Below are 24,454 nucleotides of genomic sequence, written 5' to 3'. Positions count from 1 at the left end.
TGTGTGAAGCCACAGGTAAGTTGAATCACACCTATATTTAGCTCTGAAAGCTAGCCTAACTTCGGTAGAACAAATTGCCTTCAGGAAATGTCTTCACTCCTTCAGCTCTAGGGGAAATTTGAATTATTAGCTTAGCCAAGATGCTTAACTTTTAGGCGCATGAAGTCAGGGGAACTGAATTTTATTCTCACAGCCTTCAATCTATGCATTTAAAATTCACATGATTAAAACACAAAATGTCCCCTAAAGCCAAGGAACAGTCACCTAAGTGGTTAGTTATCTAGGACTCTAAATAACAGGTAAATTTTTGAGGAAGCTAGTTCAGCAATGCAGTTAATGATGTGCCTAGGTTTTAAAAATTACATTATGTGTTCTCTGCTCCATCATAGATACAGTAATACAGTTATAACCTTATATTCTTCTCTCCAAACTGTGGGGACTTGCTTGACAGAACGCAGCTGAGCCTCTCTCAAATTGGCTTCACAAAATAAAAAACAAACAGAATCTGACTAAAAGCACTGCAGACACCAAACCATTCCCCAATCCTCCTATCTCTGATGTTTTCCATTGCTAACATACATACACTACCTAAAAAAAGAAGTTGCTCACATTTATTATATGCTTTTACAACTAAAAATTCTTTTCATACACCACTAATCAACATAAATGTGTGCATTTTATTACATTGTTACAATAGTCTTGAAAACTTACCCATATAGGGTTTTGTGCCAGCCATAGAAGAAGCTTTTTCTGAGCCTTTCACTATGGTCGCTATGTTAAAGTCTGTGATATGAACATGTCCTGCAATTACACAAAGTGAAAACAAAGGTCAAAATAGCACATCATGCAAATATTCCTTTCTTTATTTAATATTAAAATGCTAATGGAAATAAATTAAATTGGAAATTTTTACCAATTCATAGAAACTTACTATTACATGTTCATCAGAACTAGAAAAATTATATCAGCTCCAAAATGATGGCACACTTCTTTTCCCATATGGTGATGTCCACCACTAGTTCCCAGTGCCAACCCTTTGCTGCTGGTCACCCCTGAACCTCCTCCTGCCATGAACATCAAGTACAGTAAACACCTTTTCAGAACAGTAACATTATGCAGGAGCAGAACTGAATTTTGTGGCCCTATATGTGAAATATGCCTCTCCTTACCTCTAACTAGAGCTATCTCCCGCGATCTCATGTACTTGTGACATCTGTCTGCTATCTCATCCACTTCAAGTTACAGTCAGCCTGGCTTTTTCTGAATCTCCTCAGGGCAAAAAGGGAGCCAAGACGAAAAAGGGTATTTTCTAGTACAATAACTATAAAATTAGATTCACAGTAGCAGAAGAGTGTGTATGTAACAGCAGCAGGTCCCAAACGATCACTCATTTGACAGTGGGTTACAAGATGAAAGACATGTGACACAAATTGGCCCCTGGACTTGCTGCCTGACCAGCTAGACAGCTGATTTAAACTGAACTAATCAGGTTGGATGACCCAAACCTGCCATCATTATTTTCTTTCCTAGGGTAGTTTACTACAAGCAGAGTTAAAATTGCTCCACCACATATAGCAAAGCAATGGTTCGTAGCCCTGACTTGCCATAGGCAAGGTAAACTGAATGCAAATCTAGCCTGAAAACGTATCTGCAAACTTTTAAAGTTTAAATCTGCTATTTGGTTGTGCATCTTCCACTTAAGGACTCCTTTCATATTGTGGCATGATGTAGATATTATGCTGCCTGCGATTACATCTGGCAAAGTCATTCTAGAGGACAGAGTTCATGGAAAGGTACTTTCTTCCCCAGCTTAACCGTGCACTTGGATCAGACTTCTAAAAAAAACTCTGCAGATACTAGTTCAGTTATTATACAGTAACTCACTCACTGGAATTGAGCCACGTGTTATGTCATGTGATTAACTAGAGTCTTGAACGACAGGTTCCTGTAATGTTTTTTGATCAGGATCCCAGCCTCATTCAGCGCCCAGAACAGAGCAGACTCTGGGCATGAGGCAGTTTTTAAATGAAAGAGGTTGTTATCATGTTTGCTGCCAAAGATGAAATGAGTGTAACTTGCTTTTCGTCCTGATGTTGCTATTACCCCAGTGCCTGACTGAGGAACAGCAATTTCAATAAAAGTTTATTCAGCGCCTACAGTCTAACCTAGATAATGTTCAGACAAAGTCTCCAGGAAATGCATCTGCCAATCTCTAAGAAGTCTGCAATCACGCATGTGTGAACTGAAAATCTCTGAGTCCTATAATTTGGCCAGATCTGCGGTGTTTTTAAAGGGAAAAAGGAAAAAGGCACATCCACTTCCAAAATTAAAGCTATATGCCCAAATCAGAGACACACTAGAGGTTTTCAATGAAATGGTTTGCATGCTTTCCCTAACCTTGTTCTCAAAAATCACCTATGAAGCTTTCCTCCTAAGACATCCAGCTCTGAACATATCAACAGAAATGTGGAAAAATCTGACAAAAACTGAGAGTAGATAAAAGTAATCTCTTCATAAGGGGGGGGAGGGTGTTAGGCTGCCGTAACAATAATTAGCGTTCATAACTCGGTCTAGCATCAAATTGCAAAATGACATTCTCCTTTCGTGGTGGCTGAAGCCAATGGCAGGTGCACAGCATGTTTGCAGTTTATTTCTGCAATAAAACACCATGGGAGAAAGTTTCTTGAAAGAGATAATTGAACCACATACAACCACCTCATGGCAGTAAATACAAGCAATTTCAGGTGCAAAGTAGAATGAAAAGCTGCAAGGATCTTGGCAGACTAATACATTCTCTTTTTTGACAGATAAATATTAAGTTCTGTCATTTAAATGACAGTATTGTAAGTGATTCTCCCTATTAGAGTGCCAGCATGATAGCCTAATGCATAACACCTATTACATAATATTCATTCAGACTGATCCAAATATTTGATTTGCAATGAAAATTGCCTCTCCGGTGGTGCATTGTTTTCTCTCCCTTTTATTAGATATCTTTCCATTTAACAAAACTAGAATAGCACACATGTGAAGTGTTATATACACTGGTTGATGGCTTTTGTTAAAAATGCCTTTCTGTAATGCAAGGGATAGACTGGGAAGATCGGATCTGCATAATTCTGCTGCATCCTGCTACCGATACAAAAGCTGCTGCACTGGCTGCAAGCGGCTCTTGGTGGGAGCCAGGTAGAGGCTGGAGCTGACCCCCAGCCAGGGCAGAAGCGGGTGGCGGGGAGCAAAGCACCCACTTGTGCAGACAGGCGGGAGCAGAGAAGGGCAAGGCCATGGCTGGAGGGATGCAGAGGTAGATTTCGGCCTTCCTGGGCACAAAGTTTAACAGGTTCGACTGTTTTGAGCCCAGTGACTTGCATTTTTTAAAGAATCATTAATTCTTTTCCTGAATATTTCAGGAGCTTTCAGTACCGCCCTCCCTCCCGCCCCAATTTCTATAGAAGGCTTCTGATCAATCTCTAAGACATGTACTTTTACTGCAACAGTTGCATACAGGAAAAGAAAAGCAAGCTACCGGTTAGACTAAAAATCCAAGAATATTGGCCATTTCATACCATTTCCAAAATTTCAGAACATGGGGACTTTTTCCCAGCTGAGCTTCAAACCTTATACTTGATCTCACTTTTTGCATAGCATCTTGCACAACAATTAAACACAGAAACGGTCAACTGTACCCTGGTTCCCTTCTCAGGTGTCAGGTATAATATTGAACCAAACAGTATGCCAGTACCACTTGGTTCTAGATGTAAGAGCTGTGAGACTGAACAGTGCACGATAGATTCAGCAGTACCAAACTGATTTGAGTATCGCAGGGGAAGAAGTCACTGCTTAATCCCTGTGGCTGCATGACCCAATATGATAATAAGATGACAGGGGACAGAAGAGAAGAAAAGGCAAATTAGCATGTTCCTCTGACTCTCTACAGAGTTGTATTTACAAATTTCATGTACATCAACAAATATGTTCTAAGCAGAAAGTATTCCAATGGAAATTGTTTTGAAAATTGAATTCCTCCAGTCAACTTCAAACTAAGGCTATAAATGCAAAAAATTGTAAATTAATACCTACTGCACAGTGTATGGCTTTCAGAAGCTTTACATGTGCAGCTCAGAAGTGCTATATGGCTTGTATGTCTCGCTTTTCCACATAGCCTGAAAATCCAATATTGGAAGTAAACAACAAATAATCTTTGTTGGACTCTTATTTAATTTTTGCTAAATGAGGACTGATCATAAGTAAAGTCAAACTAAGTTCTGAAAGTTGGCTGAGGCAGACTGACTAACATTAAGCAGAGGAAAATATACATAATTTCACACCTAACTGAGTTTCTAAGAGTATGCAATTGACGGGGTGGATGCGTGGACAGATAGAAAAAATATCAAGCCTGGAATTAGTGCCACTACCTCCACATGCGTCAGAACGCATGGGAAATCTCAGCAAAGTAACATTTTGGAGCAAATTCAGAACTGGTTTGTCCTCAGAAGGTCAAGCTCTATGAACTATTTAAAAAGCAACTCTCTGGGTTCATCTGTACTACGTACAAGAGTGTAAGCTGGTATGCACGTGAACTTGGCATGACTTGGCAGTCTGTCAGTTATTATCAAGGAAGTTTTTAGAAACGTTACTATATTGCTATAGATGGGTTCATAAAGGCTATGTATTTCAAAAGGGGCAGGCATGTTTAATGGCCACATAAGCATGTAAAAGTTCCAAATGCACTTTCAAAGCCTAGGTAGTTCCAGGTAAATGAGTTGTGCTCTGAACACTCACATGGTTAACCAACACCGGGAAAATTGTTTGTGCATGTGATAAGGGTTATCGCTAATGCAGACACACCAGGTACTTCTCTAGTGGAGACTTTACATCTCTCAGAGCTTTTTTTATATAATATCAATATTGCCAATTCTGTTGTTCAGAAGTCAACAGCCAGAATTCAAAATATTGAATCTATGGTTCCTTTTTCATCGTATTTTTGGATTTAAGCCCAAAATTGCACATTGGCTGCATTTTTTCAACTTTGCCTTTATTTTTCAAATGAGAGCCGAGCTTTTCATATAATCAAGTAAATGGAACTTTAAGGACAACTTTGATGATCATAAAACAATATAATCATATATAAAAGGCACATACAAATGTCAACTTGAAACTGCCTCTTCATAACAGAAATGAGTAAAATTATCGCTAATACAGATGCAAAAATTCAGTTTATAAAAAAATGAATAGAACATTATCATTCTTGTTGAGGCTAAAAGTGAAATATCAGGTCTGTGATTTCAATACGAGAAAAACTTTAGGAAACATTTCCAAGACTAGCGCTAGGAGGCAGTCAGTGAAAATGGCAGGTGGTACATTCAAAGCAAACAAACAGGTAATGATTCTTCACATAATCTATGTTTAAGCTATGGAACTCTTTGCTACAAGATGTTAATGATGCTGAAAGTTCACTCCATTCAAGGAAACACCAGGAAAGACCATGGAAAAGACCACTGAATGTTACTAAATGCATGAACCACGTTCAACTTGGGAAATGCCTCAGTCACAAAAGACTGGAGGCTGGGTGAGTACACAGGGGAAGTACCCTTGGGAGCTTGCCTTGTTTTATATTCTGCTCTGTCATTCACTTTTTAGCAGCTCTTTGAGATAGGAAACTCATTTAGATGGGTCTTTGATCCAGTATGGTTGCTCTTATATTCTTAAGCTGAAAGCCTGCATATCTGTAACTATATCTAGGACAACAGGGAAGGAGAAAGGGAAGGGAGCAGCTGCCTTAAAAGGAGAAATTAAAAAGGCTGAGGATCTTCATATGAAACAAGAGAGGACTGAGAGAGTTTTAGAATGTCATGAGGATGGTGGATAAAGTGAATATAGAACTGTTATTCACCAAATCCTGCAATTCTAGGACTAGGGGATATTTGCTGAAAGGAGGATTGTTTAAAACAGATAAAAGAAAGCACTTTTCTTCCATGAAGGACAGTGAACTTCTAGAACTTGTTGCTCCAGGAGGCTGTAGAGGCAGATAATATCAGCAGCTTCAAAGAGGGTTTAGACAAGGTCATTAACAAAAGTCCAGCCAGGTTCTAAAGGGCATATGCAGAAATGTACTTCTAGCATCTTAACATAAAAACTGTGGGTGCTAGGGAGCGCTAAAGCACTGGATGTGGCAAAGTTGCAAAGGTGCTCTCTGTAAAAACTATTTCCTTTTGCTCTGGCTGTAATAGTACACTGGGCTAGGTAGACCATCAATCTGACCCAGTAGGGGATCATTCCCTAGGAGACCACACAGGCACCCTACCGGGTAGGGAGGTTACTGAAATTACTACAGGTAGGTAACCTTCCAGTCTTATAGAGTGATGTCCTGAAAAATACGCCTGAGGGGAAATCAAACCCTTGCAAATTTCCTGTAAAAAAAGTATAATTTTGATGTGGTCATTCTGCACAATGCAAAACCTAGGTGCCAAACTACAGCCCAATAATTCTGCAGAATGACCAGAAGTGTTAACAGCTACAGTGCTACCTAATATACATAGAAATAATAAGTTGGTTTCTCTGAAAAAAAGACATGTACTAATCCAGATGTCACTGCTTGTTTTTCTGCATTTAAGACATTCTACTTCTCCTTAGACACACAAGCTAATAGATCATGAGGCGATTTAAAGGCATCTTTAATTTCTTTGGCATTTCAGGAAAAATACAACAGCTCTAAGTTCCAAACATTTTCATTTCAGTTCTATTGTTCTAAACCATTAAAATGAAAGGAACAGTGGAGGAAGCAGAATAACATCAAGAGAATCCTATAACGCACTTCTCTATATAATACAATAATTATAGCTCTCCTGAACCATTGGGTAGTCCCTTCAACCATCAATGGAATAATTCTGTTTCAGATGCACGTTGGTTAACAGATCAGAGCACCACTGCTAAATTTAGTAAGAAGTCTTTATCCTAAGAGGAAGAGCTTTCTGGGAAAGCAGAGAGGGAACTAGAAAGAAGAGCTTTACAGGCAGCATTTGATTCCTTAAAGAGGCCCGATTCCAGTTTAGAGGGTGAACCAATATGAAATATTCCATTGTTTCACTGGCAGCACATGGAAAACATCCCTAATCTCTCTCCTCAAAGGAGACTCCTCTATGGGCTGGAGAATCTCTCCAGGAGACCTGGCAATTATCTTCTGGTAGCAGCTGAAACACTGTTCATAGGTGATTCCCACGTTCTCACTTAACATTACACTTCTCATGATAATCAAACATCTGTTTCCACTGATACATCAGAACCTGTGCACAGCAGTGTAAAGATGCGGCTCTGTTGAAAAGCCTACGGGAAAATTCAGGCTGGCTCTGCCAGCATGATTTTGAATATGTGGTGTGTATTTTCATGCTTTTTGCTTTGAAATTTAGATTGATCATTTTTATGGGTTGGGAAAAATCTCATTTTCATTATTTCCATATTCCTGAGGTATGCCTCCTAAACCACACAGGTAAATTGTAGTAAAACTAGTTTTAATGAGCAGAAATATCTGCAATCTTGGTATAATTTATGAAAGCTTCAGTCAGTTTTACTGCTTGAAGATGCAAGACAATGAGAAGGGCCTAACACTTTAACTTCTGCCAAAATAGTTTTCTTCAGTAAAGTCAAAGAAATCTAACTTATTGAAACAAACTCTTGGTCCAATTTTTATGCATGCCCAATTCTGTAAACTGTGCTTATGCAAAGTGTTGTTTAGTAAATTATAAGATGAACCTAAGGTTAATGTCAAGCATATAGGAAAGTGGCATGGCATCTGAGAGGCTACCTAAAGTTCCTGCACACCTGGTCATATTTGCTATTAGGTGAATTTGTTATGCTTGCTCTGCAGCCTAGCATATTTAAGGTGTATATACTCAACACCTTTTTCTGTGAAGTAAAAGCTGATGGTTCCTTCAAAAACAGTGTTACTATGAAGTATTGAAACTTTTATGGACCTCAGGGATGGTATTCATCTTGCTAAATGTGCATGTATAATGTGGATACCTACAGCTGAACCCAAGGTTTCCTTGGGTCACTGAGGAGAAACACATACTTCTAGTGTAGGCATCTGAAATAGGTCAGATGAATCAGACCCTACAATGTGCCTGTGTCTTTCTGCCATCTGTAAAGGAAGCATAAAGGGTGACTAGCATAGATAGATACACCTGTCCTAAAGATACAATCTCATTTAGTGAGTTGAAATGCATGGACCCTTACCCGGGCTGGGAAGGCTATATCGCCCAATCAGCTGACAGGTCTGTGAACCAAGGATTCATCTATCAAATAGCTGATTAATTCTGCTGATCAAGGCCGATTTGCAAGTCCAGGAAAGCATGGTTATTTTGCCACTTGTGTACAGGTGTTATGTAAGAGCAGTTTGCTGCTGCTATGGAGAAATAGGACTATCCATCCCAAAATTTTCGAGCTGGCTATAGCTGATTTTGTTACTGAATGCCTCATAGCCACTAAGAAAACTTCATTTTGCAACACATCAGTCACTGGTGTAGCTTTTCCTCTGCAATACTTGATCCTCTGTAAGGCTCCCTTAAGATGGCAGCAAAGCTCCTGCAAGAGGCTGATTTTGTGATGTAATTGACCTTAATGAGGGGCAAGAAGAGACAAGGGCAACCATACTTCAAAGGCTGTCAATCAGAGATTTAACACACTCATAGTCATTTCATGTTGCCTTTGACATCTTTAATCCACGCAGGACTTAAAGACAAGAGATTTCTATTTCACGCTTATTTGCTGATATTGGTCACTTATGGGTCACTTATGGGTCTGAAACATTAAATTACTTAAGTCCTAGATGGTTTAAAACTCAAATACTATTCAGCTTTGTTGGCTTCAGTATTCCTGGGGACAAACTCCAGCTGTTTGCAATGTTACTTTTTTTAATCAACTTTAACTTATATACCCAGCAGTTCTGCAATATATTTTGAAAGATAATGGTGACTTTGGCATCTTGCCAAGATTCCATATTTTCTCAAAGATTAATTTCTAAGGCATATGAAGCATGATACTTTCCCACACACCAAACATCTCTCTTTCTTTCCCCATTTAGTCTTCCTCTTGTAAATATTTTTGTTGTAACTGCTAAAAGGTTAACGCCTTCTTTCACTCTTATTTTCTCATGTCTTTCCTATGAATAGCTTCAAAACAATGCATGAAGGAAGTTTTAAGCAATATATGAAGAATTTTGCTATCATATACTACTATATGTCTAAATTTTAGAGAAATTAGCATTTATTATACCATTTTTTTTTTAATTTGAGATCTAGATCTACTAGGAACTAGTAATGAAATTTCAAATCTGATTATGTTGTCTCGTATTTTTAATGTCATTTGGACCAAAACTTCATGTAGAGCCATAAAAATCTTACAGAGGCTTAGAGGTAAATTTCCAAATTTGTATCTAAATTTAGGAAAATAATTACAGATGCCTACATGAGAAATAACCTGCTATTACAAATCGCTTAGCCCTTCAGTTCTGGAATAGAAACTGTAAGTGCTCGGTACCTCTGAAAATCAACTCTTCTCCTGATGGGTCTCTCAATATTAAAATACTGTTTTCTTCTTTCTTTCTTTCTTTTTTTTTTTAATCAGGTGACCCTGGTGATCTCAATTCAGACTGAATTACTCTGTCTTCAGATCTTGTAAGTGTCAGAGCAACTTTAATTGTTTGCAATAAGAGGGGAAATTACAAGATCCACAAGGTGGACAGAGGGATTTTGTAGGGACAGATGAGATTCAGATACGAATCCAAAATCTCAGGTTGAATCACAAAGCACAAGCCACCATGTCACTGAGATCTCATAAATTAGACATATTTGAGAGAAAACAGTCAATAACCACTTACCGTGCTCATCCAGTAGTATGTTGTCAGGTTTGATATCCCTGGAAAATAAGAAAAGGAATGCATTACATTTGATACCCAAAGATGACTTGCAAATTTTAAAGCTTTTCCCATCTGGGTAGGACACTGGGACACTTAAATCATTAAAAATCCTGTGAAAAACATACCATACACAAAGGCAAGAGATTTTTGTCTAAGTCTTTTTACTGCTCAGATAAAACATGAATGCTAAAGAGAGCGTGAAAGATTCCATTTCAGTTTCTGTTTTCACATGGTTAGCATTGACATGGAATTGTTTTTCAAGATTACATACTTTATTCCTTATAGCAGTGGTAACAAAGAGACAGAAGATTTGCATCTTGAAGGTACCTCAGTGAATCAGGGACTCCTCATGTGACAAACCCAAGAAAATCATTTAATTGGAATCATCAGTGACCTAACCTTTCTGGCAGAACCCGCTGATGTTATCTCCCATGCTGATGTATCTGACCACTCACATTTCATAGAGTCCTGCTATCTTATGCTGCTGGGGTAAGTCTAGCAGCTCCAGGTTTAAATCCCAAATCTGCATATGTCTGTCTGTAACAGAGATAGCAGGCTGAGGAAGGGAGGGATGGTAAGACAGGATAGAGATTATGATATGCTGAAACATTAGCACAACTCTTCTCTTTAGATCTTAGCACAAAGAAATGGCATTGCCCTAGCTGCAGTTTCAGGATCATTTGCAAGTTGGCTTACGTTCAGGCTACTGTCAGGAGGGATGGAGACAACTTTTCCCCCCACCCATTTCTGGGCATTCCCACCCCCTTTCTTGGATCAGCATCATTGCTCGCACTATGGAACTGCTCTGGTGGAAACTCGTCTCTTCCTTTGCTGGTCTGGATAGGCTCCTGTGATGGTGTGCTCCCCCCACCCCCGCCACCTGACCTTTCACCTGTAACACTGCTCAGGCAAACCATCAACAGCGGTCGTGATAGCTGCATCCGGTTGTGATGGATGTATCCGGCTCAAATTGGACTCAGGGGAGACAGATAACAGGACAATAGCCAAGGACTAATTGAGCATGTGCCAACTGAAATATGGCTGGCATGCAAATATGATTATGAGTCAATCATCTTATCCCATAAATAGGGGGCAGCCCAGAGCCCCTTGAGCTCTCCCGCACTGCAGTGGGCTGCATGCCAGAATCTCCCCTTGAGCAGGGACGCCTCTCAAGGTTACTCCTTGAGGTTGAGAGATTCCTTACCCATGACAGATCCTCAGTAAGAGACTAATAGCATGCTGAAACTTTGCAAACTTTGCTAAGTTGTATCTCTGATTGATTGTGCACGTAATCCTTTAGACATAAACAGTTGACCAAGTCCGGGACTAAGACTGGATTCAGCTGCACCCAGACTCCTCTGAGAAGGAGTTTGGAAAGCAACGGGGTCCACTCTGAACCTCATGACTCAACGGGATGGTCTCCTTGACGATTTTGTCTGACTCTGTCCTCTACGCAGTAAATAACCAAGTGTACCTTGCCATCGAATCTTGTTAAACCGTTGTCTTATTTACCATTGAACTTTGCTAAATCACTGTCTTATATCAATAAAATATATTGCTGCTTCTCTCTTACGAGTGAAGTGCATCACTCATTCGTGACAGCTCCCTGATTTGTCTTGCCCTTCAGCTTCATGAAGTGGATGTGGGAGTACTGTGTGGCACTGCCTTTTCACTGGCAGCTGGTGCTCAGTGTAATTTTGAAGCCAGGCTTTTGGCGTGCTGTTACGTGGAGTATCAATCCACACTGAGCAAAACATTTGCCCCTTGGGCTGAGTTTTCCACTGAACTCAAAAGAGAAGCCATTGCAAACTGTTAAATTAAGCTGTTGAATGAGTTTGCAAACAAGCTGCAAAGATTTGCAAAGATCTGTATATATACTTGGATATATCAGTGACTTTCAACAGAAACAAACACTTTGCAGTTTTGGCTGTTGAATTAAATCTTTTAAACTTTGCCTACACCAAGTTCAACAACCAGACCCTGCAATTCTCAAGTGGGTAAAGAAATTGGGGTTACACCTACGGACATTAGAGCCTTTCTGTCATAATAAGGTGGCTTACTGGTAACAGTGATACATTCAACTGCCTCCAAACTGTTTTCCCCAATTTAATAAAAGAAAAATTAAGAATTAGAATGGTAAAATTCATTAGTACTTCCCTGAGAATAAAACTGAGGAAAAGTAGAAATTCAGCTTTATAATGTACTGTCATGCATATAATAATGCAGCACTCAGGGATTGCTAATTACAAGCCCACACTTTTTCTATCTTCTTTTTAAGATGAGCTTAAACAATCTTATGTGAATGCCTGCTATGGTTTTGCCCCGTTAAATAAACTATATATTTTTACCATCACCAGAAAAGACATTGACATATCCACCTGACATCTGTCTATAGCACCAAATATATTCTAGATGCAGTTGCAACTGTAATGTTCAGGAACAGTCGAGCAATAAAATTAGATCTGTGCTTATCTTTCTGTGACTAATTCAGACAGTGGCTTATACTTGATACAAATCCAAATGTACCATAGACCCTTTCCCGCCTAAGGGATCTTCTCCAAGATGTGCTCCATTGACTTTGTGCACTCTGCTCTGAGCCAGGGCTGTCACGGGGAGGCAGCTGCAGCAGGGTATATCGCGTTGCGGAAAGCAGTCCAACCCGTCAGCCCCCAAGACACCTTGATGCACTCATAACTCTGTCTCACATCTCAAAATAAGTTATTCTGAACTGCTTTTACAGTAAGTAAAAGTCATGGGCTAACTTAAGCCAGAAGGGAAACAAGTTTCTCAAGTACTTTTTTCCAGAACATACAATGCTGCTGTTTTGGGAGCACATGCCTGGAGACGTGCACGATGAATAGATTCACGTTACAGATGAGAAACCAAAGTGCAAAGTCAGAGTGAAGAGTGTGCCTTCTATTAGCGCTCTTTCACATGGTTATCCTCAATTTATAGCATGGTGCTAAAACCTCACTCCTCCACAGGCAGCTGGTTGACAGCTCTACGGATTGCAGAGGAGCAAGCCAGTAGTACATCATGTTGCATTAACCTGCCAGGTACAGGCCTATCTTTAAGTGCTCATGGGGTAGGGAGGATTCAACACAGTCAGTGTGAATACTTGGCAAGTCTAGGAGCAATGCAATTGTGATATATTCAGAATGGAGAACTTTCGGCAACTATAATACAAAAGACAGATAGTCCCTCTAAATAAAAAGTTTAGCTAAGTACATTTAAATAGTAAAAACCTTGTTTATGTAGGCAGGTGGATTTAAAACATAAAAATTCTTTAGTTAAGCAGTTTAACAAACATGTTAAATAAGTGAAATTCTATTTTGACTGCACATCAGATTTCCAGAAAACATTTTTCCTTTTAGCAGGCCTGTTCAAACAGCAGATGTGAAATTCCATACCTTAACTTCAGTGTTTTCCTGTTATGCACATCCCCAGCTACACAAATGAACTGAAACAGTAATTTCATGATACAAATCTCTTGAATGAGCTCACAATATAAATCCAAGCACTTTTGCAAATAATAAACTCAAATTTCAGATTGAGAAGGGCCCTGGGCTGTCTTCAAACCATTCACTGAGCAATAACTAGTAGCACTCTCCTAGTCACTGATTTCATACACACAACTTTCTCAGTCTGTGCTGGTGCTACTCTAACTCCTTTTGCTCACAAAAAATCAGAGCAGGCACCAAAAAATGAGAGTAGGTGAAACCTTCAAACTCTTCACTCACTGGCAGGACCAGGTGCAACCATTATAATAGCTGGGCCAAGAAGCTCAGAGGTGCAGACAGGTGAGAAAAGATTGAAAAAAAGCATAGCTTAATTTACACTTGTTGCTACTGCCTGTGAAACCATTTCTAGCTTCCTTTGTTTGCCTAGAAACAAATGTCAAACTGAAACCTCCTGAAGGATGAAAGAACAGTAAGAAGTTGCTCCATATATTTTCCAAGTAAAAAAGAAAGATTAATCAACTTTAATAATAGTCTATTTGTATCTTCTATAATATCTAGGCTGAGAGGATATCCACTGCTTAAAGATATTCCCTCTGCATGGAGGAAAATTTTGCCCAATTCATATTCACTCCACATGTAAATCAGCATCCACTGAACTCACTGGAAAGGCTCACAATGATTACAAGGATTCAGGTTCAAGTATCTACAGTGTCAATTATTGCTTCCATCCATGTTCCTCTCTGATGTTACTGAGTGGGGTAAAAGCAGGTTTCTAAATTAAGCAGCAGAGAGGCTGTGAAGTCTCCATCCTTGGAGATTTTCCAGATGCAACTGGCTCAAGCCCTGAGAAGCCTGGTCTGATCTCACACCTGACCCTGTTTGGGGCAGGAGGTTGAACTCAGGACCTCCAGAGATCCCTTCCAGCCTGAATAATCCTGTGATTCTGTGAAAAATAATATGTACAAGTTCAAGTCCAACATCCTTTCCCCTCCTCCTTTTGGCTAGAAGGAAGATCATGAAAGAGATAAAGGAAACCTGAAATAGGAGCATTTATGTGGAAATTAGTGAGTCTTTGATGTAGTCCAGCACAGCTGCTTATTATGGAAGATCGTCATAGCTTCCACATGATAAACTCTGTCATGGGGCTAGATTACTCATGAGGAAAAAAGCAGGAATAGACAGCCAATCTTCAGCATGACAGAAGATTAAAATTGAAATGTCCAACCATTTGGTACTGAGGAGGTGTAACAATATTTATTAGTGATATGAAATGGCAAGTAATGAAGGTTATTTCATCTAAAGAAGATTCTGAGAAATCTCTGTAGGAATGAGCAAAGCTAGATGTTTATATTGCCTGTGCCAGGTAAAAGTAAAAGCAGACACAAGATATATATATCAGAAGGTTAGAATTTGAATTACTCATAGGGGTTAAATTAACTTTCTAGAGTTCACATATTCATATCCCTTAGATAGGTCAACGAGTCACAGGAAAGAAGACTGAAAAGCTTTGTGATGATGCTATTTCCTCTAAATCTTGAAATCCAGAACAATGACTAAAAAAGTTTCATGTGCACTGCTACAAATTAGCAACCAGGACTTTGTAACTCTCTATTGTAACTATCCATCTAGGCTGGACTTGAAGGGTTGATCCAGAAATGGTGGGATTGGGGTTGGTGAAATCAACCATCAAATGTCTAGTTTCGTTAAGCAAAGAAAGAAATGACTGTTTAGTTGACTACCACACCACACTGATAACAACTAATTATGAAAATATAGAATATAGGTTATAGAAAAATATTGAAAAAAATTTTATGCTCTAACTTAAAACAATGGTATCCAGGTCACCAGATTTCATAGTATCTAAAAGAAAACAACTGAAAAAGATCTGGGGAAGGGTTGAATAAAAAAAATTCCCTGAGAGTAAAGAACAAACAGATTAGGATTGTTTAGTTAACAGAAGAGCTCTGTCAGATGCGATGTAACAGGCATATCAAATAATAAATAGTACCTAGAAGGTTGATAGTGCTTTCCTGTTTGCTTTTGGAATGTAAAAGTAAGGTTCATATTTCATAAAAATGAAATAAACTAAACAAACAGGATTTTATTTATATAACTGAGAATTAAACTCTGAAGTTGATTACTACAAGACATAATTGCATAAAAATGCTTGGGAAGCTTAAACAAAGATTTAGTCATTTATGTGAGTAACAGAACTACCAGCTAGAGTTTCTCCTGCTAAGACTAATCTAATTGATTTAGGAAAGCACTTCTACAGCTAGTACAGATGCTGGCTTCCCTTCACCTATTTGAAACACATCAATAATAATGCCAAACACAAGGTCTATGCTTGTCGTTAAACGTGTGAGAACTGAAGAACTAACATTGCCCATCTGTTTCATGCTGCTTTCATATTTTGCAGCAAACATACAAACACTGCAGGCTTGGTTTCTGCTGTTTTAAAATTTGTTTGCAATTTCCTGCTTTTTCCTGCATTTTCTTTCTGTTTTATCAAAAGCTTTCATGTGTTGGTTTAACAAAGGGGCAGGTGTTCTTTGCCAACTAAGCTGTTTTTTAATATTATTGGAGGAGATATTTCACTTGTAACAGTCCTGAATGGGTCTGAATTTATGTGTTTAATAGCTTCTACCCCTTTCTTTGGTATCAGCAAAATCCAAAAAATATTTTATCATCAGATTTATGTCTTTTGGAGTTCACTCTTTCCCTTGCTGGCTCAGAGTGTGATTTAATATATTACCACATTTCCATTCTCTTGAGCTTCATAAGACTTAAGTGATCCCACAGAAACATCTGTGAATATTACAGTTAATAGTAAATTTACCAGCATGAATTATTAGGAGTATTTCCACTTTAAACTGATGATTGGTTATTTTCTCTGAATGAAGAATGTTGTGATTTCAACTCTTCATTAAAGAGATATAACTAACATAGAAAACTCAATTGTATACAAGCTCATGAAATGAAGTCTTAGGTTTTTTTAAAGTGACCCTTCACTGCTTTTTTCTGAATAGACAGAAGATGCACATAGTCACTTTTATTTGAAAACCATAATCTAGCATACCAAAATACAGGTGTGACTTGAGAAAAGAGAGACTCAGACTGGTTATGATAAAAAGCTTTTTCACTATGAGGACAGTCAAGTGGTGGAAAAGGCTGCCCAGAGAGGTTGTGCTGTCTCCATCCTTGGAGGTTTTCAAGACCTGGCTAGATAAAGCCCTGAGCAACATGGTCTGCTCTCATAACTGACCCTGTCGGAGCAGCAGGCTGGACTAGAGGCCTCTGGAGGTCCCTTCCAACCTGATATTTTCCTATGATTCTGTAAATATTGGTGAGTTCTTCAGGGCGCAAAGGGATCTTTCTCCACCCACTAGGTTAGGAGCAGTGACTGAGTGGCTTTCTATAAGCTACCTTTAACACTACAAGCCCTTACAAATCTCCTCCAAGAAAAATGGGAAAGTCTAAAGTCTACCTGTAACAAAACTCCATGGATCATAAGAGATGCTCATCTTTGGATGTGGCCAGGACAATGTTGACACTTAGAATTCATTGGCTTATAGCTAATGCAGCTTATGTCCTTGCAGAAGCCTAAGTTTGTTTCTTGGAGATTGTTTCAAAATATCCAACAGAAAAATTAAAGTAAATGAATTTTGTGTTCTCATAAGGATGGAAAAGAAGCAAGATCCAAACTAAGGCCCTTGAGGTCAATGGAAGGATTATGTTGGCTTCAGCAGACATTGTTTCATCCCTAATAATTTTTCTCTTGTGCTCTTTTCTCTTAGTGCTGACAATCTAACTGTGTGTTGTGGAGGACAAACTGAAAAACTGAGACGAAAGATATAGGCTATTAGTAAGTCTTTCCATTTTCTTAATTATGCAGATCATTTCTTAAACTAATATTTTTCTCTTTATGCAGAAAAAAGTGTTTAAAGTTACTGTTTTCACTACGAAAAAAAATTGGGTTAAGGTCATGGAAAATCACATTAACTATTTTTCAGCCTATAACGAGCTCCACTATCCTGTTGTCAGATCCTGTATATCTCCAGTTTGTCAAAATATTCCCATAATCATGACTAAAAGTGAGCATTGGTTGTACTCTTGGATATAGAGAACATTACAGAAAGACTAGGAGTATGGACTGGCTATTAGCTGCAAGTCTAGAATATGGCTGTTATCATTAAAAAAGGCACAGAAAAAACCAACAAGTTCTGGATAACAACATGAAGTCATGAAGGGGTAATTCCAATAACCTCAGTTTACTGAGTTCCTGATACTCTCAAATATTAAATTATTCTCAATTATTTGCTCATAACTCATTTATACAGCACAGACTATACCTGACCAGAGCCTTTTATATTTTACTTTATTTTTTTAGTTTTAGTTAGTCATGCTAATGTTTCACATTAAATCACAGACTTGTACCTGCCATATCATAATGAACTGAGTAGTTTGGAACAAGTTTCATTAAGGTTAATATTAGCTGTATAACAGTTCTTAACAGCCATAAAAATGGCAATGAATTGGAAAATATGAGTTTCAGCTATGGAATATTCAAGTCAACATGGTATTTAGCATTATATCAGAGCACTGAAGTGAACCATATATTATGAAGGTTTTTTTTGTGATTATGGAAAGAAATATGAACAATTTATGATTTTCACAAATAGACTGGAAGGACTACATTTGAAGGACTGAACTTCCTTCTTATTTGGTATTTAGACCAAATAGACACTTGCATAAGTAATACACATGCCCAAGTATCGCAGTTAGTAAAGAAAGTGAGTACATATTTAGTGATGTTTCCTTATGGCAAATTTGTTGAAGCCTTTGACAAAGGAAAAGTCAATATTTGCTTGCCACGATACAACTAAGAGAAGAATTATTCAGATGCACTTCTCTTATAGAAGGGCAGAACAGAAATGGTGTATCCCAGGGAGCTGGACTGTGCAGAGTACCTACAAAAAGTGCTTGCCCAAGAAAAAGCCTTAATGAAGTCTGCTGTGTCCTCTCTTCCTTTCATTGCTCATTTAGCTTCTTAGCTTTTTGTTCCTGACCAACATCCTTCCTAATTTCAAGAAACGATCAATGGTATTGAAACAAAAACACAGTAAGAATCTCGGAGTTCTTTACTCACTTCCCCATCTGATGGGTAGGGATGAAAGAAGTTTAACCACTCCAGACCTCTGATTGCCCTTTCATGTACCCCTCACTTAGTTCTCACTAGTGATTGCTGCCGCATACTGTCCCTTCATAAAAAGACCTCTAGAGCCCTCTGTTCCTGCTCTGATGAATACCATGAGATGACATGACCCTGTCAATCACTGCAATATTGAAATTTGAAGAGTTCAGTAAAAGTGGAAATCAGATGAGAACATTTGGTGTTAGTTTATGAGAGATTTGTAAAGAAAAAAAAAAATCTTCCAGATGTTTGTTTGTATGAGTCTGGATACACTTTCACAGGACAACACATCCAGTACCCAAATCAGTAGAATAATTAAGCTCAGAAACAGACTTTCACACTTCATGCTCTCTAAATGAAACAGGAATAAGGGAAGAATTTCTGTTAATAAAGGTAATAGGTGTGAAACGGAAATGCAGAGATGAGTGAGATGCTGAAATCTTAAAGTACTAGTCCTGATCTATTTAAACTTGTGCTAACTCACTGACAACCAGAGGCAAGTTACACAATTCATTTACTGTAGCATGGCTTTCACTGGCTGAGCTATTTGTACAGAAGAATGCATCTTTTTTAGCTATTTCTCTCTCGAGTAGGAAGGAAATTCCAGCACAGCTGAGATCCACTAGTTCTGCTTGAAAGCAGAATAAGCTGCTATTTTGCACCAGGATGTCCATGCATATATTTATCTTTTAAGAAGCAAAGGGTACAACTCATTCAATCAACTCAGCCATTTCCATTTGCACTTTCTGGAGCCTGTTATGCACAGAGGACTTGCAGACATGTTAAAGGGCATTGCTTACAGTGTTCTATTCCAGTCTGAAATGTCAAAAAGCTTAAAATATTAATTGGTCTAAATTCCTTCCAGTGGAACTTATTTAGTCAGTCCCATCTCTAACAAGAAAAAAACCTGCATTTCAGATGCCAAAGAAGGCACAGATGTATAGTTTTGCAGTAATTTACCAGCTATGGTTTCAAAATCATCAAACTCCAGTAAAAGGTTGTTTTTTAAATATATATATATATATATGTGTAGATAGACAGATAGATACCAGTTGTCTTAAAAGAATTAACTCTTTCTTTTCTCAGGAAAAACTCAGACTAACAAACATTCCAACTTGGAAGGTAGTTTGGTTTTATCACAGTGTGTTAATACTTCTATGATATTTTAATTACATGTTCCAGTCTCACAGTCTTCACTAAGGCAGCTCTGTTACTCCTATAATGGAAGCTCTAGCTATGTTAAAAAATAAAAATAAAATAAAATAAAATAAAGATTTCAGGATTTGAAAATCATTCCATAAAATTAAAGCCCCTTTGCCAAGATTCTATACATTAGATCTCAAATAAAATATTTATCGCCAATCAGAAATATGTAATTTTGTTATTATAAAATCTGAGACGCATTATTCATGAATCTGATGTGCCCAACAAATTAGTAGGGCTTGCAAAAACTTCTCTATGGGGTCCTCCTATTTAAAGCTTCTGATTTCTCTACAGTTCCCACCCTGGGGAATAAATGCAGAAAAAAATCCATAATCACTTCCAGTTAATTATCTGATAGCTTGCATTTATATGATTGTAATCAGAATCCTATCACCCAGCTGAAAATAACACTTTGGTGGTTTTTTTTCTTTCTGTGTAGCAACCTGCTTGATCAACAAGACCATTTTCTGGTGCATATGCAAGATATAATTGCTGTAATAATTATCAGAAGATAATTAAAAAAATGAAGTGAAAAAAAGTGAAGAAGCTTTTGCTAATTAAGGGTTCTAAAACGCTAGCTTTATAGCTACCTATACTATGTACCTATAAAGAGAGTCAAGATGCCAAGCTCAAGGCTGTGGATTCCGGTACCTAGATATACAGAAGCAAGTTATTGTGATGCTGAGCATTATGATACCTGTGGTTCCTTCTTGTGGAATTGGGTTTTAGTGCTAATTTTTATGCCATGAACAGATGTCCATGAAGATCTTGAATTTTCTTAGCACTCGTAATAGCCAACTTTATATAGCACTGAAAGCAGGAGTGGTAAGGAAGCCTCCAAAACATGCTTATTTACAAATACTTCAACTGGAACAATTTTGCTATTTTCCAATCATGTCTTTCTTTGGAAAAATACAATTATGAAAATATTTTCAATTCTCTACTTGTAACAATAGGTGGCAGTAATGATATCTACATTTGTGTGTATGGACAGTGGTCTTTGGAAACACTATCAATTTTGGTTTAGAGCAATAGATGTAATAGATATTGTTATCCTGGGTTGAAGAAAATGGCTATTTTAAATACAATAATCCTATACTGAGCCTTTCACATTTCTGGGTACATGTAGACAGATAATAGTCATCTTTGGCTAGATTTAGCCCCTGAATTTATTTGCATAGATTCTAGATTAGAATAAAATAGCAACAAGGAATATTTCAGTGGATGCTGCTTCCTGAAGATTCAATATGATTTTATCACAGAGGTAATTACATTCTGTAATTGCAGGAAAAATAGATGAAGATTCTAATGTACTATAACCCCCCCTACTGCTAAAGCTTCCTAATGTTAGAAAGATTTGTTCAAAGGAGAAAGTGAACCAGTACTTTGCCTCCTATGTATTTCATCGTGTAATGTCTCAGAGATTGAGGCTGGAAAGCATCACTGCAGCCATATAAATTGAGATTTTACATAACAAAAACCATAGAGTGCTCTCCAGAATTCCTGCTGTGGACACAGAGGTTCTCTTCCAAGTGAACATTATCCAGTACAATAACTTGCAGGCAATCTAGTCGTTGGTTTAATCTTGCTTGAAGGACCCAAAGCAATGAGAAATTTTCCACTTCCTTTGCTAGAATTGCATTCTAGTACCAACACTGGACATCACCCAGGACTAGAGCACCAGGACTGCAGGGTAGCTTTGAGGGGGGCCTTGAACAGCTGTCGGGTTACAGACAATGCCAAAACATCATCATATTTCAACCTATGTTTTTAGAAAAATGTGATACTAAAAAAAGAATGAATAAACTCTTTTTAGTTGAATGCTCAGCTTCAGTGTATAAGTAGGAGTCACGTGGAATCACCATGTATCAGTAATATTTTGATAACTTCGCAGCTGATGGCTTAATCTTTTCTGTGTTGTAGTTTCAAGTATTGCTGAGACATTCTGTGTACACAGGGACAAGGGTCACACTCCGATGCATGAATCAGCTTTTGAGAATAGATGACCTCTCTGATAACCACGGGAAGTGCACAGCTCATTAGACGCAGGCTGGAATTCAGCTTTGGAAAGCATTTTCTGACCCAGCAGAAGAGTACGTACATTGTGATGGTGATGCTTCCTTCATCAGAGGAACCATGCGAGAACTTCTGACCGGGAGTAAGGGGAAGACCATGCTCTGCATGTGCTCTGCCAACAATTGCATGAATATCACTCTCCTTCCAGTAAAAGAGATAGGCCCTCTTCCAACACAGGCAGAAATCCCTGTGTGAGAGTAAATGAGAGCAAGAATTGATGACATTTGTCCCCTGCCTAAAGATAAATCAGGAGGAGCACAACATTACTGACAAGCATGCCTTGCTTTATCAGTTGTAAAAAAGCCTAACATGGAAAGTCTGGTGTTTTGCAATGACTAAAATTCATATAGCTGTTCCATTATTGTCACTGCATGAAATATGGAATAGATCCATTCAGATTTATCAGATCTCCAAGAGTTTGCTCAGCTTATCAGACAAACTCAGAAAGAAAATATAAAGAGTTCCAAACACACGTGTGCGTAAGAAACTATTCCTGAATCAGTCACTGCTTGCAGTTTATAATTGCTGTAAAATATCTCTAAAATTTGGCTGAAAAGCCCTATCAATTTCTATATACAGAAGTCTGTCAGAACAGCAGCATACATAATAGTAATACATGAAGGAAACAGATGTTAAATAATGTATATCAAAGTGCGATACATGCTAATATATTCAGTGCTGCCTGACTGGCTGGCAATTAAAGTACAGTATGGTGAGATGGGCTTCACGTGCAGGTAGGGAAGGTGACAGCAGCTTCCAAAGGCTGAAGGTTTTCAGCGAGTGCCTGGGTGGGAATTCCTTTGAAGTGACACAGTGAAGATCCCCTTCAAATACATTTTCTGCTGATCTGAGCTTCAGCAGTGTGATCTAGCCAGGAGTGGGTCTATAGATTGGCAAGTAGAATACAAATGTGTCATGTAGTGATGCTATGTTGTTCTTTCAGATCTGAAACCCCAAATATTAGCAGGAATGTCAGACCCCCAATTACCTTTACCGCTGCCATCATTTCCTGCTGGGTAATGCCCACAACATGAGAACCGTAGTTATAAGTACTTGGGCCTTTATTCCTCGAAATGACCGCCTTAGACACAACCAAGATATATCACAGAGAAGAGGCTGAATATGTTCCACAGCCAAGTGAGCTTTGCCATCCTGCATATGGCTGGCTTTAGAGTTATGATATATGTAAAGTGAGCTGCATTAATCAGACTTGGAGGCACAGAGTATATGCCTGAAAAGAAAACCACAGATATTTTATTAAAAAAGCTGACCTGCTCCCTACCTGATCTGTCAGAAGCAGCTGGCAAGTATTCTTGTGAAATCCACCAGCAGAGGGATTAATTCTAAGTAATAGAGGGGCAAATATCTGATTTTATGCTGTACTTGCTCCTGCCAACCAACCTTTAACACTTCAGACATAAGTCTCATGACACTTCTCTATCTCCAGCCTCACCTGTCCTGGGAAGGAAAATAATAAATTACTTCTAAGAATAAGTATGAATGCTTTTAAAAAGGAAAATTTACTAAGAAAGTCCCAGAGTAATAGGTATATGTGTTCTTGGAGACTGCTATTTAAGATAGATGAGGCCTGACAGTATACAACATTTGACCCAAAACACAACCCATATTCCATTATGATATCTTTTAAGAAGACTTTCTATTCTAAGACAAGTAGACAACATATAGCTTAGAATTAAACAGCTATTTATTCCAGATTCTCTTGAAACTGGATAAGGAATAAAACATTTGCAATATTAGCTGGGGTCACAGACTGTAGTAGTAGCAACATCCTGGTTAAGATTACTAGACCAGAACACAGTACAAGTGAAAAAGTAGACTCTATGCAGAGAAACTGTCATTACAGTAATTGTTAGTCCTGAAATTATTATAAGGATTATTCTTGCTACTTGTTCAATTGAAATTAGGGATGGGATTTAGCTCAAAAGATACTTAGATTAGGTTATTTGAGTGTAAATTAGGTGTCTATATTCCTATTTATAGGCAATGGAAGTCTAGCCAACACAGTCACTGGAGTGTGAAGAACCAGAGAGATGACTAAATGTCTATTTTTGGAGGAGCTGAATAGCTTTTTAGATTCCACTGAGTGTATTGACTAGGTATCCACTTGCTACATTGGGATTCTAGACAACCAACCCAAATATAGACACCTATATTTAGATCTTGGTGAACTGTGGAATGTGTTTTTAAAAACATAAGAAAAAACTTGCAGGATGCACGGAATTATGAAAACAACGGGGAATGTTTCTGAGTCAAATTATTGTAATGTGTTATCACAGACTCACAGGCAGGTTCTGCAGGAGTCACGCTTCTGGTGCTCTGCTTAATTTCACGCAATGAAGAATACAATCGTTCACACACAATCACAGAATCACAGAATCACAGAATCGCTGAGGTTGGAAGGGACCTCTGGAGATCATCTAGTCCAACCCCCCTGCTCAAGCAGGGTCACCTAGAGCACATTGCACAGGAAACACAGGCAGGCAGGCAGGCAGACAGTCTAGGAACTCAACAACAACAACAACAACAACAATAAGAATCAAAGAAAAATGAGGTGAAATGCAGCAAAGCAGTTACTTACATTAATCT

At 38.3% G+C, this 24,454-nt stretch overlaps 1 protein-coding gene across 1 annotated transcript in view; it reads right to left on the bottom strand.

Annotated features, from left to right (window-relative positions):
- Positions 1 to 711: 711 nt before the first annotated feature.
- Positions 712 to 24,454, bottom strand: part of LOC112971908 (serine/threonine-protein kinase 32B) — a gene marked incomplete at its 3' end in the record, with an annotated part of 101,333 nt that continues 77,590 nt past the window's right edge. Inside the window, exons 4-5 of the mRNA XM_026077796.1 lie at positions 9,875 to 9,912; positions 712 to 801 (exon numbers count right to left, since the gene is read on the bottom strand). Of these exons, the coding sequence (XP_025933581.1) occupies positions 712 to 801; positions 9,875 to 9,912 (128 nt within the window). The remainder of the gene's footprint in view (positions 802 to 9,874; positions 9,913 to 24,454) is intronic.

This window comes from Apteryx rowi, unplaced genomic scaffold, assembly GCF_003343035.1.
Source record: "Apteryx rowi isolate R43461 unplaced genomic scaffold, aptRow1 scaffold_462, whole genome shotgun sequence".
Classification (NCBI taxonomy): domain Eukaryota; kingdom Metazoa; phylum Chordata; class Aves; order Apterygiformes; family Apterygidae; genus Apteryx; species Apteryx rowi.
The sequence above is the reverse complement of the archived record's forward strand: the minus strand, read 5'-3'. Positions and strand labels throughout refer to the sequence as shown.